Genomic DNA, 18,595 nt, shown 5'->3' on the forward strand with positions numbered 1-18,595 from the left:
CAGGAATGGCATCTCTCATGTGTGATAACAATTGTGTTTTAAATGTTTTGGCTAGAATTGAGAGTTTTGAAGTTTATAATTCCCCTTTGCTTAAAAAGACAAAGTGAGAAGTTAAATATAAAGAGAAATAACTTGCAGACTTAAAAAAAAAAAAACCAATGAATTGCCATCCAGTTTACTCTGACTCGTGACAACCCCATGTGTGTCGGGGTAGAACTTTGCTCCATGGGATTTCCAATGGCTGAGTTTGCAGAAGTAGATTGTCAAGCCTTTCTTCCAGGGTGCCTCAGGGTGAACTGCAGCCTCCAGCCATTCAGTTAGCACCCAAGGGTGTAACTGCACCCCCTAGAGACTCGGAAATAACTCTCACTAGCCTGGAATTAGTTTTGCAGAGCCATTTTGTCAGCCAGTGCAGACTTTTTGTAATAGTATATACACTGTGGGCAAGTTTACAGTTACAGTGTTCAGTTGGTAACTGAATAGTAAAATATGAACGTTTAAAGGCTTGTTTTCTGGCAGTGGGCAATTTTTATGGCAAATTAAAAATGTGGAATTGCACAAACAATGGCGGCATTATCAACACAGCCAGGGCAAGTTCGTCTTCAGTTCTGAAATCAGACTGCTGGTTGAATGGGCAGTCTTTGTAGAATGGTGGGTTTCACCTTTCAGTCAAGCATCTTATATTTTCTGCCTGTAAAATGCCCAGTTTTCTTTAGTTTTTCATATGTGCTTTTTCAGAGCTCAGGAGTACGTAACTGAGGAGACATATTACCCACCCGTCCTTCTGGTATGGCAGTGTTTAAGATAACTGTCTGTCTTAGACCTAGACTCGAACATAGCTATTGTCAGTGCAATCTGTTGCTTCTTCTAGAAGACACAGCCTTTCCAGTACCAAGTCACTCAGCCCTCAGATGTTGGGAGAGGAGGAGGAGTCTGACTTGACCTCCAAACTGGGAATGTGCAATCGAGAAATCGTGCGAAGAGGAGCGCTCATTCTTTTCTGTGATTACGTTGTAAGTTTGAAAATGTGTGCGGTTGGGGGTGGGGGCCGGGAAAGTAACCCCAGGGAGGTGATGCTCCCTACAGACGGTCTTAAGCCCAGACCCACTTCTCACCATTCCACATACCCTGCCAAACTAAAAAACTGAAACCCATGTTCACGCATGCTCTGGAGTATAAGTAGAAGCCAGACCTGGCCCTCCAGTCTCTGAGGTTTCAGCTTGTCTCTGTAAAAGGTTTTACTCAGCCGCCCTTCATTCAGCAAGCATGGCGGCCACCCTGGGCCAGATGCGGTGCAGGGCACCTCTCTTGTGTCAAGGGGAGCTGTGGGATGATGACGATAGCAATAATAATAACGAGAACAAGTCACCAGTGTTTACTGGGGTTCTGGTTTTTTTTCAATTTTATTAATCTGTACAAAAGGTGTTAAATGTTCGTTGCTGCATTTTAAAAGATTTTTGTTTGAATGCCACTCTTTTGTAAAAAAAAATAACATTTATATAGTTTTTAACCACACAACTAGTATCACATGTTCACCATAGAATATTTACAAAAACCAAACATGCAAACAGAGGAAAAATAAGACCTGTAATCGTATTGCTCAGAGACAAGCTGCTGTTACATTGCGGTTGGGTTCAGTACCTCTCCACGTCTGTACGAGAACATAGACGTTTCGTTGGAGCAAACATGGCGCCATTAGGCATCACAGCAGAGCATGGCCAGACGCCCAAGGGGGGCTGAGGAGGCCCGGCCAGACCCCCGAGGCGGGCGGAGGAGGCCCGGCCAGACCCCCGAGGCGGGCGGGGGAGGCCCCGCCAGACGCCCGAGGCGGGCGGGGGAGGCCCGGCCAGACGCCCGAGGGCGGCGGGGGAGGCCCGGCCAGACCCCCGAGGCGGGCGGGGGAGGCCCGGCCAGACCCCCAGGCGGGCGGGGGAGGCCCCTTCAGCTGAGCTGTCTCCCCAGAGCTGCTCTGCTGTGATAGCAGCTTGTTCGCAGCCACTTTTTGCTTTACGTCCTTGATGTGGAAGTCATGTTTCCATTTTGTTCCACTTTTGAGAACTAAGGTAATTATAGGATGATATCTTTTCACAGAAATGTAAGAGAAAGCAGTATTAATTTTACAAGTTAACACTGTCCAGTGATCCCAAATGAAAAGTAGTAATTGCTACCCAAACGTCAAGGACCTGACTGGGTTTACAGTTCCTGCCTAGAAGGATGATTAGATGAAAAGGCAGCGTGTGTATTTAAGAATGGAAATTTCCTGTTTCCTTATGACTCTGAAGTGAGGAAGTGAGAATCTGTTCATTTCAGGGTTCAGGATTTTATTAGAGCTGTGACAGTTACCGTGAACTCTTTTTTCCCGCTGAACCACTAGAAAATTGGAGAGCGACCGACCCCGCCCTCAGACCTCAGTGGGCCACGCTGAAGCCTGGCGGGGCGGGAGTGGCTGTGGAGGGGACACTTCTCGCCTGAGCGACAGGGCTCCGCGCAGGCTGCCTTGTGTGGGCCGCCCTATTCCCCCACTGCCCCTGGACACCACGCTGGACCCATAGGCAGCTTCCTCACGGACAGGATCCCTGGGGGTCCATTGGTCTCCCCGCGGCAGCTGAACTTTGCCATCGTGCTGTAAACCCTCAGCTGCGTTCAGTTAGTCTGCACGTTCAGTGAGGGTTAAAATTGGCATCTGTGTTTCCTCCTCTGTGACGTTAGCGTTTCTTCCCGTCTCCTTGAAAACGAGTCTCTTGCTCGCTGTGTCTCCTCAGTGTCAGAACCTGCACGACTCGGAGCACCTGACGTGGCTCATCGTGAACCACATTCAGGATCTCATCAGCCTGTCCCACGAGCCCCCGGTCCAGGACTTCATTAGCGCCGTCCACCGGAATTCTGCCGCCAGCGGCCTCTTCATCCAGGCAATTCAGTCTCGCTGTGAAAACCTTTCGACTGTAAGTCCTCATACGGCCAGCTAGTGCTGATCAGAGCTTTCTCTGCCTTAAAATACACCAGTTTCCAACGGGCAAAACGATCTGCCCTCCTTCCTTTCTCCTCCCACACGCCAGCCGACCATGCTGAGGAAGACGCTGCAGTGCCTGGAGGGCATCCACCTCAGCCAGTCGGGCGCCGTGCTGACGCTGTACGTGGACCGGCTGCTGGGCACCCCGCTCCGCGTGCTGGCGCGCAGGGTCGACACCCTTGCCTGTCGCCGCGTGGAAATGCTGCTGGCTGCAAATGTGCAGGTTTGAAAACGACACGGGTGTTGATATTTAGTGATGGCGTAGCAGTGCAGGTACAACAGTTGGGTGGTTTTCCTCACAGGCATGTGCTTCACGTGGCCATTGATGGAAGCAGGTGTCACGTGTCCAGTCGCTGTCCCTTGTGTCTGATATAACCGTCTCTGTGCTTCCTTCTTGTCTGCCTTTGCGAAAATAAGCTCCACGTGTCTCGGTTCAGCCCTTGTGAGCGAGCATGAGATGACGGTGCTGGGCTGTGTGTCGCACACCCACCGACATCCTCCTTCTCCCACAGAGCAGTGTGTCTCAGCTGCCGCTGGAAGAACTGAACAGGATTCAGGAGTACCTTCAGAGCAGCGGCTTGGCGCAGAGGTAAGGCTGGAAAGGCGGGGACGCCTTGCTCGTATGACCGAGATCCAGAAGTGTAGGTTAGTAAGGGAGTGAGTCACGGGACAGGAGATTGACACTGTCCGGAAGTGGGGGGGTTACCACAGAAGTGCCTTCCCCAAAACAAACAAAAGGCTCTGGCTTTATAAAAAGTGAGAGGCGGCGGCCCAGCCGGCCGTCTCTGTGTCGTCTCTTCGCTGTCCCGTGGCACGTGGGAACAGGAGCCCCCGCTTTATCCGAGCAAGCATATAATCTCGTTGCTAAATGAGGGTTGTCAAATCTGAAAGATGTTACCCCGTTCTTGGCACGCAAGGATCATATCTGCAACTTGTTAAAATTTTCTCTCTTCATAGCTATTTAGTCACCTAGTTTTGTTTGCAAAGTCTTTTAGAGGCCTTTATTAGAAATCGTTACGTGAGTATATTTCCATGACTGCAACAACAATAAAAAATGAATCAAAGCCTTTACCTTTTTTCCTCCTTCGGGGGAAATGTGTGTGTGTGAACATAATGACCGTGCTGTGACTCCGTCTTAAGTGCAGCTTGCGGGTGGTGTCTTCCAGCGGGCGGGGCATGGGGGGGTACTGCGGAAGCCCGCTTGGTTTTGCTGTGTACAGGGCTGAGCTGTGCAGTCATCTGCGTTACGTAGCAGATGCTGCGAGGTCAAGCTTTTATTATCTTTTCACCCTAGATTTTGTATTCAGCCCAGATGAGGACCAGACGTGCAACTCTTTCATGAGATGACCATAAAAATAAGTAAAAGAAATTACCAAACCCATTGCCGTTGAGTCAGTTTCTAATGCATAGTGACCGTGTACGACAGAGTAGAACTGCCCCATAGGGTTTCTAAGGCTATAGTCTTTACGGAAGCAGACTGCCACTTCTTTCTCCAACGTAGCAACTGATTCAAACTGCCAACAATTCGGTTAGCAACCGAGCACTTAACCACTGCACCATCAGGGCTCTGCTAATGACCATAAATGGGTATGCATTGAGCCTTGTTAGGAGATTAAACAGGAGAGCCCATGCACTTGGTCTTGGAGCAGATGGTCACTTCTGCATTCATAAAGAATGTCTTTATTAGCTGTCATGCCAGGCAGTGCTTGTTGCAATATCTGAGCAAAAATGAAATTTCTGGAAAATATTTATGGGGAGTAAACTGTGGTTATTAAAAGTAAGTCAGGGCCTCAATTTACATCATGGCCTACTTGAGTGTTGAGAAAATAGTTATGAAGAAAAAGTTCTAAACAAGTTGCACCTTACTTTAAGAAGCCATTGTTATTTCTTCCTTACCCTGCCAAGCTCAGACGGAGCCTAAAAATGTCAACCGTGTGTTTGCATTTCAGACACCAAAGACTCTACTCCCTGCTGGACAGGTTCCGTCTCTCCACTGTCCCTGAGTCACCAAGTCCCTCCCCTCCTGTCACTTCCCACCCGCTGGACGGGGATGAGCAGATGTCCCTGGAAACAGTCAGCCCAGATAAAGTAAGTGTCTAGTACTTTCTCTGTGTGTGCGTGTGTATGAGAGAGAGAGAGGCACCTGGGGCCCACTTAGAGGCACTTGTCCTTGTGTGAGGGGTTCGGTGGTCAGCGGGAGGTCCCGATGCTGACCTCGCTCCTGAGGGCTGCAACCTGCCCAGCTCCTCCCCAGTGACGCACAGGGTCCCACCTCAGGGGGAGTCTGTAGCCAACCCAAGTTGACATTGGCTCTGGTTGGGGAGTGGGGTGGAGACTTTGGCATCAAGAAGGGTGGTAGTAAGAGGAAATGCTGACTTGGAACTCCTAGGACAGGAGTATAGAGAGTCAGGTGGATACGAAGAGAGGCTTGGCCGTGGCCTTCAGAACCCGTGAGCGTAAAGGCCTTAGTACAGGGGTGTGGAGAGTCGGGTGGGTGTGAGGAGACACTTGACCATGGCATTCAGGACCCGTGAGTGCACAGGCTTGAGTACAGGGGTGTGGAGAGTCGGGTGGGTGTGAGGAGACACTTGGCCATGGCATTCAGGACCCGTGAGTGCACAGGCCTTTAGTACAGGGATGTGGAGAGTCAGGTGAATGTGAGGAGACACTTGGCCATGGCCTTCAGGACCTGCGAGTGCACAGGCCTTAGTACAGGGGTGTGGAGAGTCGGGTGGGTGTGAGGAGACACTTGGCCGTGGCCTTCAGGACCTGCGAGTGCACAGGCCTTAGTACAGGGGTGTGGAGAGTCGGGTGGGTGTGAGGAGATGCTTGGCCGTGCCTTCAGGACCTGCGAGTGCACAGGCCTTAGTACAGGGGTGTGGAGAGTCGGGTGGGTGTGAGGAGTTGCTTGACGGTGGCCTTCAGGACCCGTGAGTGCACAGGCCTTAGTACAGTGGTGTGGAGAGTTAGCTGGGTGTGAGGAGACGCCTGGCCATGTCTTTCAGGACCCGTGAGCACACAGGCCTTAGTACAGGGGTGTGGAGAGTTGGGTGGGTGTGAGGAGACGCTTGGCTGTGGCCTTCAGGACCCGTGAGTGCACAGGCCTTTAGTACAGAGGTGTGGAGAGTCGGGTGGGTGTGAGGAGACGCTTGGCCGTGGCCTTCAGGACCTGTGAGTGCACAGGCCTTCAAGCATGTGCCAGTGGCGAGTGCTCCCTTTCCTTGCACTTTCTGGCTTCCTGTGTGTGGACTCTGCCACGTTCAGGGATATTGTTAGTGGTCATCACCCTCACTGCTCGCACTTCAGAGTTGGGAACTGTTTGGGGCCCTGTGTACTGCCAGTGCCGCCCACTTGAGGGCTGGCCAATGAGCCAGCTTCCTCTTCCTGTCCAGCCTTTGCAGGAAGGCAGCCTTATTGGAGAAGTTCAGATGGTTTCCTGTCTTTTCTCCTTTACTGAATTTGAGATGATAGGAAAAGAATTGGCAGAGTACTCCTTGGTACTCTGTTTCCTGGAGAGAGTTCAGTGTAAACATGAACTTTGGTTTAAAAAACAACAGCCCGTGCATAGAACAGCAAAAACCCTGGCCTGAGTTCTCAGCCTCTGTTTATTGTGCGGCCCCCAACCCCAGCTGCACCCAGGAGCTGAGGGGAGACAAGTAAAGCAACTGATCCCAGGAGAGGGTGATGGTGCAGGGCCAAGTGAGGGGTCACCCTCCCTGAGTTTTGGGGGAGACAGTTGTCCCAGCTGGGGAACAGTGAGTCTGAAGGCACAGCCCACACGAGCAGCCAAAGTCTCATATCACCAAAGCTGCTCTCACAGTCCAGTGGGGGAGGTCCCCCCATCTTTGGTCTGGAACCCTAAGGTGTGAGGGGTGGTGGCAAAGAAACAGCCCATTGCTGGTAAAGTGGAAGTGCCTCACATGCCCTGCCTGCCTGTGTTCCTGTGATCCACCATCAACTCTTTCCAGGATTGGTACATACGCCTCGTCAAGTCCCAGTGTTGGACTAGGTCGGATTCTGCGCTGCTGGAAGGCGCGGAGCTGGTGCATCGAATCCCTCCTGACGAGCTGGGCGCGTTCATGATGAACCCGGTGAGTGTGTTTGTGATGGACTCGGTGGCATCAGTGATGAACTTGGTGAGCATTCATGCTGGACTCGGTGAGCGTCCATGATGGACTCGGTGAGTGGCATGGAGGTGTCTGGGCCTGACCTCTCTGGTTGCTCACGTCTGCTGGCTGGATGCATTTCGACGTCTTGTGATTTACTCATGATGGTAGCATTCACCTTTCTCTGTTCATGGCAGAGACTCTGATCTGGTCAGTGATGGGATGGAATTCCAGCCATGTTTCCCCATGTTAGAACCCAAAGGGTTTATGTTTTATAGTTCAGTCTGATCTTTGTCTGAAGAGTGGGTTTGGGGAATGGTATTAGTTCTGGGTTAACAGAGCGTCCAGGGGCCATGGCTTCGGGGGTTCCTCCAGTCTCAGTCAGACCATTAACTGTGGTCTTTCTCCATGAATCTGAATTCCGTTCCACACTTCTCTCTTGTTCAGTCAGGGACTCTGTTGTGTTCCCCGTTAGGGCAGTCATTTAATTGTGCTTTGATAGCCCCAGGAGTACTGACTATAACAGGAAGGTTCCGTTTGGGTTACCGATGATGAAATAGGCTTTTCTGAGTATCAGCTAATCTAAACTTGATATTCTACCTGGGAAATTTAATCCTTACATGGTTAAAAAAAAATTGGCAAAACACAGTAGAAGTGGGAGCCTTGTCACCAGAAATGCTTTTCCTCCAACCAGGGTTTTGGCATTTCCGTGGCTACTTTGATTTGGCTTAGCTGCTTGTGAATGCCACGTCTTTTTTCCAAACTCTCAGGGAGTTTTGGTCCTTCATGGATTTCTTAATTTTGTGTTTTTATCAGTTAAAATGTTAAGTCATATTAAATTTCTTATTTGAAACACATTTGAAACATCAAAAAGAAATCCAAATAGTACTTAAAAATTTAAGTATCCAAAACAGGCAAGAAATATACTCTACCGAGCATTTTTTTTTTTTTTTTTTGAGCATAGAAGTTAAATGGAATTATTAATTTATTTATGGCAGATATTCTTAAAAATATTTGTATGATACAACCTACATTACCTCAGAGATGTGTGTATTATCCTTTCTCCTATTGCTTTTTTTTTTTTTTTTTTCTGGCTAATTGCAAGCTTAGCGGTGTTGTGGCTAACCCCTAACGCTTCACTTTCAGGAGTTCAACCTAAGCCTGCTGGCCCCGTGCTTAAGCCTTGGCATGAGTGAAATTTCTGGAGGCCAGAGGAGCCACCTCTTTGAAACAGCCCGTCTGGTGACTCTGGACCGTATGACCAGCATCGTCCAGCAGCTCCCTGCCACCCACCAGGCGTTCCAGCCTTTCCTGCCCGCCGAGGCCTCGGCCTACTGGAGCAAGCTGAACGACCTATTCGGTAATGAAAATGAAAGCTTGTCTTATTTCTTAAAAAGCTCGTAGGGCCTAGTGAGTGCCCATGCACAGAGTGAATGCACAGCGGGTGCTGCCCCTCTCACAAATGGGAAGCACTTAAATCGAGGCTCGCCCTGTCCCGCCGTGTGTGTTTGCCACTCTTCTGTTAGTGCGCGCAGGAGCGCTTGGACACACCCTGGGAAGTGTGAGTCCCCAGAATCGCGTGTTGGGCTCTGGATGTCTTCTGTGAAGGTACTCCCTGCTGAGCACAGATGCCATCCGCTCTCATCAGATCTTCACAGAAGAGCCCAGGGCCCCCGCTGTGTGCACCCACCCACACAGCCCCTCTGTTTCAGGGGACACCACACTGTACCAGGCGATGACCACGCTGGCCCGGGCCCTGGCCCAGTACCTGATGGTGCTCTCCACACTGCCCAGCCATCTGCACCTCCCCCACGACAAGGAGCAGGATGCTGTCAAGTTTGTGGTGATGACACTCGAGGTGAGAGGCAGGATAGGAGTGGCCCAGGAGCATGGAGGTGAGATGGCATGTGACTGTGGGAGGGGAAGGTACAGAGAACACTAGAGAGTCGTTTATAAACCAGGAGCTGTGAGCACCTTCTGTCGCTCCTCATGTCTCCCCCGTCCTGGGTGTCTCGCAGCACTGACCCCACCAGAGCCTCTTGGTCAGACAGTCACAGTGGCCTCAGGAGATAGTTAGGACAGCAGTAACCATTCTGCTGCAGAGCCCAGTAACCTGGTGTTCAGGAGAGCCGGCCGAGTGTGGACTGCCAGCCCCGTGTCCGTCCCTCCACTGTGCTGTCCGCTCTGTGTCTGTTCAGCAGCCGAGGGAAAAGGGCACCAGCGACAGAGAAGCCAGGATAACTGGAGAGATGCAGCCGAGCTGTTGGGGGGACTCCCAAGTACTGGATAGGGTCACAGGTCTGCTGCCTGTGACTTCTGTATTTTCTTGATTCTGTGAAGCCCTTGATTGTAGGACAGACCAGCCACTTAAAATTTTTTCCCAGGGAAAAAAACCAAAAACCAAACCTGCTGCCGTTGAGTCAATTCCAACTGATAGCGACCCTACAGGACAGAGTAGAACTGCCCCACAGATTTTCCAAGAAGCGCCTGGTAGAATCAAACTGCCGACATTTTGGTTAGAAGCTGTAGCATTTAACCACTATGCCACCAGGGTTTCCCAGGGAAAAAGAGCCCTAAAAATATAATGTGGACCCTAATTTTGGAGACCTAAAGATAACAATAATCTGAGTAATGTATCGTCTTACTCTGAGCAGTAAGGCTGGGCATTTCAGCCATGGGGAATTAACACGCAGTTCGTGCTAACATTTATAATTACCGAAGAAAGGCATGCACGCTGCGGAAGACCTGTGCAACGGAGGGTCTGGCCTGGGTCCTTCACGAACTAGAGTGCCACATGGCCCAGCCCTTCTGACCCAGGCTGCATGGCCCAGCCCACAAGACCCAACCCACGTGGCCCAGCCCGTGTGGCCCGGCACTTCTGACCCGGCACAGCTCTCACTGCCACTTGACACCAGAGACAGGGACGTGTCCAAAGGGGATTCGTTCAGCTGATCAGGAAACACTGGATACACACTTACCTGGGCTGGGCAGGCCCTGAACCAGGTGAGATGGGTTGTGACCCCCATCTTCAGGTTTTTCGTTTAGTGGGACAGGCTGGCACGCAAACATGGTCACAGTACAGAGGTGGCTGCAGAGCTGCCAGGTGCAAAGCGCCTGCTGTGTGCAGGATGAAAGCTGTCCCATGTCTCGCCTGGCATGGTTCTCTCAGAGAGCCCTGAGCGGGGGCTCTGTTACCCTTGTCTTATAGATGAGGAAAGCAAGGCTCAGAGAGTCTAAATGGCTTGCCCAGGTCCACCCAGCGAGGAAGTAGCATGCTTGGCATTAGAAAGTACATCTGGCTGTCTCCAAAAGCCATCCTCTCAAGCAGCCTCTGTGGTTATGCAGAGCCAAGCCTGGTGCCGTGCGAGCCCAGGAAAGTGTGTCAGGTCTGGCCCAGAGGCCCAGGGCCAAGGAAGAGCTCTCAAGAGCTGAGCCTTGGAGAATGAGGCAGCCCAAAGAGGGTGGGCTTCCTATCAGAGAGGCACTCTGGGTGTGAGCCAGCCAGGGCGCTGCTGCCAGAGCCAGGAGGGCGTGCTGGAGGATGGTGGGGGCAGCGGAGAGGAAGTGAACTCGGGGCTCTGGGGCTGGAGTCAGGAGGGAGTGCTGGGGCATAGTGGGGGCAGCAGAGAGGAGGATGAGAGCTGTCTTCCAGGGAAGGGCCGTGTGGTTGGGACCTGCTGGCCTCCTGAGTCCCCGACAGCTACGCACGGATCCACCCTGCTGCAACTTATGTGGCATCGCCAGGAAGCTGGTGCTGACGTGTTTCTGTAATGCGTCTCTTCTGCAGGCCCTATCGTGGCATTTAATCCATGAGCAGATGCCGCTGAGCCTGGACCTGCAGGCCGGCCTGGACTGTTGCTGCTTAGCACTGCGGCTGCCGGGCCTCTGGCTCGTTGTCTCCTCCCCAGAGTTCGTGAGCCACGCCTGCTCCCTCATCCACTGCGTGCGCTTCATCCTCGAGACCAGTGAGTAGCCATCCGCTGGGCCAGGCTCCGCAGCACGTTTAGCCCATGCAGGCTGACCCGGCCTCCTGGGGCCAGGCCCACGTCAGGAAGGCAGCCTCTGTGTTTCCCTCCCCATCCGCCGGGCCAGCACCTGAAGCAAGTTTAGCCCATGCAGGCCGACCTGGCCGCCTGGGGCCCGGCCCACGTCAGGAAGGCAGCCTCTGTGTTTCTGTCCCCGTCCGCCGGGCCCGGCTCCGCAGCACGTTTAGCCCATGCAGGCTGACCCGGCCTCCTGGGGCCAGGCCCACGTCAGGAAGGCAGCCTCTGTGTTTTTGTCCCCGTCCGCCGGGCCAGCCTCCGCAGCACGTTTAGCCCATGCAGGCTGACCCGGCCTCCTGGGGCCCGGCCCACGTCAGGAACTGGGGAAGGAGGAAGGTAAAAACGGGCCTGCTGTGGAAGGGCCCAGCTCATAACCCTCTTGGAGCCTACACTGGAGTTTAACTTGTATTTATAGTCGTTTTGTTAAGATTTGGGGGCTGCCGCTTTCTTAAAAAAACAAAAACTTGTAATGCCATATCCCCTTGCTCTCTGGTCCTAGTTGACATTTTCGTGTTTTCAGTCCTGAGTGATCATAAGATTAACAAGATGACTTGTTTTCTGTTGTAATCAAAACAATTGTTTCTATACTGCATTGTAATACTAATGGTTTATAAAATAAAATTTACTTACTCTTGCCAAGGGACAGTGTTCTTGGTGAGAGTCGTTAGCCAAAAAAATTTTAAAAATTAGACGTTATAGTTTACATGTTAGGGGGTGTTTTGAAGTTTTGTGTTTTTAAATTAAACATTGTAGAGTGGTATTTTGAAGTTTCGCTGTTTAAATTGTTTTCATCTGCGCATTTGTAGCCAACTTGAAAACCAAGATCCAGAGATTAATTTTTAAAAGACAGACTTCTTGGGGATTATGCTTTTAGCCTTAATGAATCATGAAGTGTCTGATAAAAACCTTCAGGGTTAGAGATGGCAAATAGTGGAAGGATCTAGAAACCTGAATGCCGATAGCCGAATCCTTGAAATTCAGGACTAACCAGGAGGTTGGTACTTAAGTCTGGTGTTTCTGGTGTTTCCTGCCTGCTCGCAGTGACCGTAGGAAACCCGACCTCGCCTGACAGTCCGCCCCTCTGAGTGTCTGTGCGGCAGCGCAGCTGTGGGGCTGGGTAGTGGGGCCGTGACATGTTGGGAACGGCATGTTTGCTCTGTCGTATCGCAGTTGCAGTGCGGCCTGGGGACCAGCTTCTCAGCCCAGAGAGGAGGACGAACGTGCCAAAGGCCATCAGAGAGGACAGAGTGGACTCAAACACCCCATGTACGTCTCTGGGGACTTGGAATTCACTTGTTAAGAGAGACTCATGACGCAGTGAACGTGGGGTCTTGAAAACTGACTTCAGGTCAGCGGTGTTGCGTGGCTCAGCCTCCGTGGAGGGAGACTTGAGGTCACTGCCTGGAACACCCCACCCCTCGTCTGCACCTCTCGGGCCCCTTCCGGCCATTCCTCTGTGACTCCCAGAGGAACTCGCAGAACGCTGATGTCCCTGCCGGGCCTTTATGCTGTGCGGCCTGAAGCAGGTCGTTTATCTGGCCTTTCTGAGATGAGGATGAGGATGGTGCAACCATTACAAGATCGTTGTAAGGCTTAACCAAGTCAATACATGCAAAGCACCAGGACAAGTACCAGGTTTATGATAAGCACTCAGTGAGTGCCGACTGTTATTTTAGTTATAATTTGCATCTCCGCTGAAGATAGTCCAGGTTTTCAGGATTTGAGTCAGAGCAGTGTGGGCCCCGGCGGAGCGTGTGGAATTTGGGTTAATGTGATTGTGCTTATTCTCCGTGAGCCTCTTTAGACCAATTACTTTCAACCTAGCCGGAAGAAGCCTGGTTTTTTAATTATCTTGATGCGATGATACCTCTTAAAGGTTTCCCAGAAAACGTTCATTAAAGGCAACCAGGCACTATGAGTTGGAACTGACTCAGCGGCAGTGAGTTTTTGGTTATTTCTCTTGAGACTTAATTCTTTAAATTCAATAAGAATTCTTTCTCTATGTTAGGAAGTTGCCTAAATAGTTCAATCTGTTAGACTGTGGGTAATATCCACCTCTGATCCTAAACATGTATCAATCAACTCAACAAGTAGCATTTTCATCCATGCTGAGGGCTGGATCCAGAGCACCCCCAGACTCCAGATGCTTTAGTTTAGTGCTGTGGTTTCTACTCAGGGTGCACGTGGTCCTCAACAACTTGCATCGGGGGTTCCAGGTGGAACTTGGCACCCTTCATTTGAGAAGGCTAGGGTGTGCCGTGTGTCAGGACACCACCCCCAGCCCACAGAGAGCCCCTGATCTAGGGGAAACATGAGCACTAGAGATTTCAGCATGGTTCTGTATATGCCAGTGTAGGGACAAGCCTGGGGTCCTGGGAGCAGCAGAGACAGGTAGGCGTCCTGACAGACGTCGTCAGCTGAGGAACTGCACGCTTGCTCTGGGTGTTGGTACGCATCGCCAGGGATGGGCAAAGGTCTGGAGACCAGAGGCAGGAGACCTAGTTCAAGAAGGCTGTGACAATCCTGGTGGCAATGGGGACTGAGTTGATGTGGACAGAGGGGCAGAAGAAGACATCTGGGGTGACCACACGTCCCTGGCTTGGGTATCTGGTGGTGGGTGGGCCCTTTGCACTGGGAAGGGATGGGAATCAGGAGCGGGGGGGTGGGCAGGCTTGGGGTGTGTTCTGACCAGCTGGTCCTCTCTCCACCATGCTTGCTTGTTGAACTAGGTCCACAGTATATCAGCACAGCCTGTGAGATGGTGGCGGAAATGGTGGAGGCCCTGCAGTCAGTGCTCGCCCTGGGTCACAAAAGGAACAGCTGCACACCCGCCTTCCTCACCTCGGTGCTAAAGAACACCGTGATCAGCCTGGCCCGCCTACCCCTCGTCAACAGCTACACACGGGTCCCGCCCCTGGTGAGTGCGAAACTTTCATTGCCCAAGACTAAAATAAGGGAAAATGTGTCAGGAAGGCCCTGGCTACAGCATCGCAGGGTGCAGTGGTGGCCACAGCATCTCGGTGTGTGGTCATGACCACAGCGTCTCGGTGTGCAGTTGTGACCACAGCATCTTGGTGTGTGGTGTTGGCCACAGCATCTTGGTTTGCGGGTGTGGCCACAGCATCTCGAGGTATGGTTGTGACCACAGCATGTTGGTGTGTGGTTGTGGCCACAGCGTCTCAAGGTGCGGTTGTGACCACAGCATGTTGGTGTGTGGTTGTGGCCACAGCGTCTCAAGGTGCGGTTGTGACCACAGCATGTTGGTGTGTGGTTGTGGCCACAGCGTCTCGAGGTGCCGTTGTGGCCACAGCCTCGGGCTTTGGTTGTGACACTGTTGTTGTTTCCTTGGCGTCATGTGAAGTGAGGTGAGCCGTCACACGGTTAAAGTCTTACCTCTAGCTGAGCGGTGGTAGAACTCTCAAGTGACCCCACCCCTCCTGTGAGCATTTCTCTCTGCAAGTGGTCACTTATGGGGACTGCTCACACGTTTCAGCCCCTCTTTTGAATTGTTTTTAGGATCAGTTTAGAATAGGCGTTATTAACCAGCTGCTACTTCCAGTGACCAGAAGGGCTGGAGGAGGTTGAGGCTGGCCTCTCCCCGGGGAGCTTGCTTCCTCCCCTCCCCAGCCTTGCAGCAGCAGCGTCTTCCACAGCAGGGTCAAATCCGTGGATGGATGTTAGCCAGACAGCGTTAGCGCACAGAGGGGGGCGTGTGCCTGCAGGCCTGGGTGCAGTCTCTCTGGAGACCTTGAGAGGTGAGATGGGCATTCCCGGGGGGCCTGAAACCCTTCCAGGCAGCGTCCCACTCTGAGAAAAGGCCTCACGTGTGGCAGTCCTGGACATAGTGTCACAGCAGGGAGCCGTTGGCACCCCTGATGCCCCGTGTCCCCTGGGGAAAAGGAAGGAGGGGCACACCTGAGAAGCAGGTCGTCAGCAGACCGCGGGGCTCTCAGCCTTATCCCCCTGGGCAGGGGACCGCGGGGCTCTCAGCCTTATCCCCCTGGGCAGGGGCACTGCTGCAGATCAGCAGAGGGTGCGCTTGAGACTGGCGATGCTCTTTGAGAAGAGCAGAGGCTGGACTCAGGACGCTGGAGGCTGCCGTCGTGGTCTAGAGGGGATGGCGTCTGATGTACTTGAGGGTACCTCAGCTGGGATGGGCACCATAGACAAACTACCAAAGTGAGTAGTGTAGAGGAGACAGTGTCCAAGATACTTGAGAGTGCCTCAGCCGGGACATGGCAGTGTAAACAGAGCACCCAAGCAAGGAGTTTAGAGGGCACAGCGTCTGATGTACTTGAAGGTCCCTCAGCCGGGACGGGCAGTGTAGACACACCACCCCAGTGAGTAGTCTAGAGGGGACAGCGTCCAACATACTTAAGACTACCTCAGCCCGGGACATGCAGTGTAGACAAAGCACCCAAGTAAGTAGTTTAGAGGACAGTGTCTGATGTACTTGAGGGTACCTCAGCGGGGATGGGCAGTGTAGACATACCACCCAGGTGAGTAGTCTAGAAGTGACAGTGTCTGATGTACTTCAGGGAACCTCACCTGAGTCAGGCAGTGTAGACACACCACCCAGGCGAGTAGTCTAGAGGTAGCAGTGTCTGACGTACTTAAGGGTACCTCAGCTGGGTCAGGCAGTGTAGACAAACAGCCAAGTGAGTAGCGTCATCCACACCAGGCGGAGCTCTCTGCAGGGCCCTGGTGAGAGCTGCGCACTGTGGCTCCCCTGCTGACACCTCCCTCTGAAGTGCACCTGAGGGCGTGGGGAGTATCTGGGGTTTAAAGTGAATCATTTTCATCTGTGAAATGAGCAGAGCTGGAGCAAGTCTGACAGGCGCTGTCTCTGAGGCCTTGCCTGGCACACGGCCACGGGCTCTGGAGTGGACGCTTGGCCTGTGGCTCTTGTTAGTCATCCACCTCGTCCAGGGAGGTCTGTCGGCAGAGCTGGCTGGACAGCCGAGTCTGCCTTAGGGGATTGTCCCTGCACAGTGCTTGTCAGGCCACCGAAGGCCACCGAGTAGGGCCCCACAGCCTTATGGAAACGGACAGCAGGGCTGTTTGGGGGCCTGCTTGCCAATAAGTATTTCCTCGATGTGTGGCTGAACTTCACCCAAGACTGGCTGTTAGTATACACACCTGTCTTCCTGTGGGGAGCCAGACTGACTTAGATGTGTGGCAGTGTTAGTGGGAGGGGAAGCGGCCGGATGAGGAGGGGCCAGGGCAGATTTGGGTGAACAGTCCATGGGGAAGGTGATCCTGAGCCACAAGACTTGGAGCAGCTTTCCCGGGAAGGCAGCGAGCTTGCTTTCAGGAACGCCTGTATAAGCATTCCATGGGCGGTTGGGCTCAGGAGGGACATGGGGGCAGAGGAGTGGGGTTTCTTTGTTTCCTCACCGCGGCTATCCTGACCCAGTCTGGGCAAGGTTATTTCTTTTTATGTTCTCAGGTGTGGAAACTCGGGTGGTCACCCAAACCCGGAGGGGACTTTGGCACAGCACTTCCTGAGATCCCTGTGGAGTTTCTTCAGGAAAAGGAGGTCTTCAAAGAGTTCATCTATCGAATCAATACCCTAGGTATTCCTCAGATTTGATTCCTCAGATTCCTCCCTCAGAGCCCTCAGACACCACAGGACACCTAATAGGGACCAAGGTTATGTCTTAGGGCTTCTGCTCTTACTCCATGAAAGAGCCAGGAGGGGGTAGAAACGCACACCACGATGGTTTGCAGTATATTCTGAAACCCTCCTCTACGATAATAAATTAGATCTGTGTGTGCACGCGTGTGTTTAATCCCAGGTTTTTATATCACGTTTGTTAGAAGTCAGGATAGGTGCACTTGTAATTGATAATGTAAAGCCAAATTTAACCTGGAGCCCTGGTGGCACAGTGGTTAAGAGCTTGGCTGCCAATCAAAAGGTTCAGTAGTTAGAATCCACCAGCCGCTCCTTGAAGACCTATGGGGAAGTTCTCCTCTGTCCTATAGGATCACTGTGAGTCAGAATCAACCCCACCACTGCAATGGTTGCTTTGGTTATTATGCACTTACGCTAAATAGTGTTTTTCTCAGAGTGTTTCCTTGTGTTTACCTGTTTGAGCCTGTTCTCTTAGCCTTGGGGTCCATCTTTTTATCTGTAGAATGTACACGGTGGGGAGGATGGTTTGTTAAATCTCTTGGCATAAAATTCCTGGGAGTCAGCCTGCTAGAGTGGAGAAAAAGATGACATGGGGCTCAGATGGCCCAGGGCTGTGCCTCCAATAGCTATACTGGGCAGTACTGGCAGGCCATTTTTACCTCTCAGAGAGTTGCTGCAAAATTAGAAACTACACAGAGGCACCCACACATGGTGTCTCAGTAAATGGTAGTATTAAGGGTTTCCCTGTTGGCTTTCTTCTCTGCTTTCCGAAGCTAAGTGTAAATTCCCACTCTTTGTCTCCACTTTATCGCTGGAGTTCCAGTCTGGTGGGGTTGTAGCACGTCAGTCCTCCATGGCTGTGCTCCTTCCAAGGTGTCTCCCTGGGACATCCTTGTCGCTCAGCAGTCCTGACCCATCATCAGGTCCCTCCCTTGGTCCCCCAGCGGTCTGCTCTTTACAGTGTTTGCGCATTTTGTGTTTCTTTTGATCCCAGGAGTTCAGGCAGCAGGTACCTCCCTGCCTCTGCTTTTCTCTGTTGGTCAGTGGACAGCTCACTGCTGTGTCCAAAATGGAACACGAGGGAGGAGCTTGTCGCCTTCCTCTCCTTAAAGGTGGCCAGACCCTCTCCTGGCCTCTCCCCCTTCCTCTGAGGCTGCACTTAAGGCTTCTATGCCTCAGGCTACAGGTGACAGATGTGGGGTTGCTAAGGACAAAAAAAAAAAAAAAGTGGTGCTATCCAAAGGACAGAAGAACTAAAAAATCAAACCTCAGGATCTCTTTGGTAAACTCGATGTAGATAGGCTTAAAAAAAAAATTTAGGCTTAGAGGCATATAAAAGCAAACCAAACCCGTTGCTGTTGAGTCGATTCCAACTCATAGTGACCCTACAGGACAGAGTAGAACTGCACCACAGGGTTTCCAAGGAGCGCTTGGCGGATCTGAACTGCTGACCTTTTGGTTAGCAGCCCAGCTCTTAACCACTGTACTACCATGGCTCCTCCTTAGAGACATTCAGATAGATTTATATCTGTATAGGAGTCCTGGTGGTGCAGTGGTTAAGAACTACGGCTGCTAACCAAAAGGTCGGCAGTTCAAATCCACCAGTTGCTCTCTGGCAACCCTATGGGGCAGTTCTGCTATGTCCCATAGGGTCGCTAGGAGCTGGAATTGACTCAACAGCAATGGATTTGGTTTTGGGTTTCAGAGTGTTTACTGAAGGCCACTTTGAACGTCACCCATTGGTGATGACACTTGAGGATGACCCAGCAGACATGCCCTCACGGAGCCCTGGAATGTTCCT

The 18,595-nt window shown here is 52.0% G+C and overlaps 1 protein-coding gene across 4 annotated transcripts in view; it reads left to right on the plus strand.

Moving 5' to 3' along the window:
• Nucleotides 1-18,595, plus strand: part of HTT (huntingtin) — a 191,327-nt gene that overhangs the window by 149,284 nt on the left and 23,448 nt on the right. For all 4 annotated transcript variants that reach the window (XM_049886648.1, XM_049886645.1, XM_049886646.1 and 1 more), the window contains 12 exons: nucleotides 872-1,013; nucleotides 2,763-2,942; nucleotides 3,057-3,233; nucleotides 3,523-3,599; nucleotides 4,960-5,098; nucleotides 6,979-7,101; nucleotides 8,263-8,476; nucleotides 8,829-8,974; nucleotides 10,904-11,081; nucleotides 12,330-12,425; nucleotides 13,889-14,076; nucleotides 16,609-16,735. In XM_049886648.1, coding sequence (XP_049742605.1) covers nucleotides 872-1,013; nucleotides 2,763-2,942; nucleotides 3,057-3,233; nucleotides 3,523-3,599; nucleotides 4,960-5,098; nucleotides 6,979-7,101; nucleotides 8,263-8,476; nucleotides 8,829-8,974; nucleotides 10,904-11,081; nucleotides 12,330-12,425; nucleotides 13,889-14,076; nucleotides 16,609-16,735 — 1,787 coding nt within the window. The remainder of the gene's footprint in view (nucleotides 1-871; nucleotides 1,014-2,762; nucleotides 2,943-3,056; nucleotides 3,234-3,522; nucleotides 3,600-4,959; nucleotides 5,099-6,978; nucleotides 7,102-8,262; nucleotides 8,477-8,828; nucleotides 8,975-10,903; nucleotides 11,082-12,329; nucleotides 12,426-13,888; nucleotides 14,077-16,608; nucleotides 16,736-18,595) is intronic.

The sequence above is a fragment of the Elephas maximus genome, chromosome 5 (assembly GCF_024166365.1).
Source record: "Elephas maximus indicus isolate mEleMax1 chromosome 5, mEleMax1 primary haplotype, whole genome shotgun sequence".
NCBI classification, from domain to species: Eukaryota; Metazoa; Chordata; class Mammalia; order Proboscidea; family Elephantidae; genus Elephas; species Elephas maximus.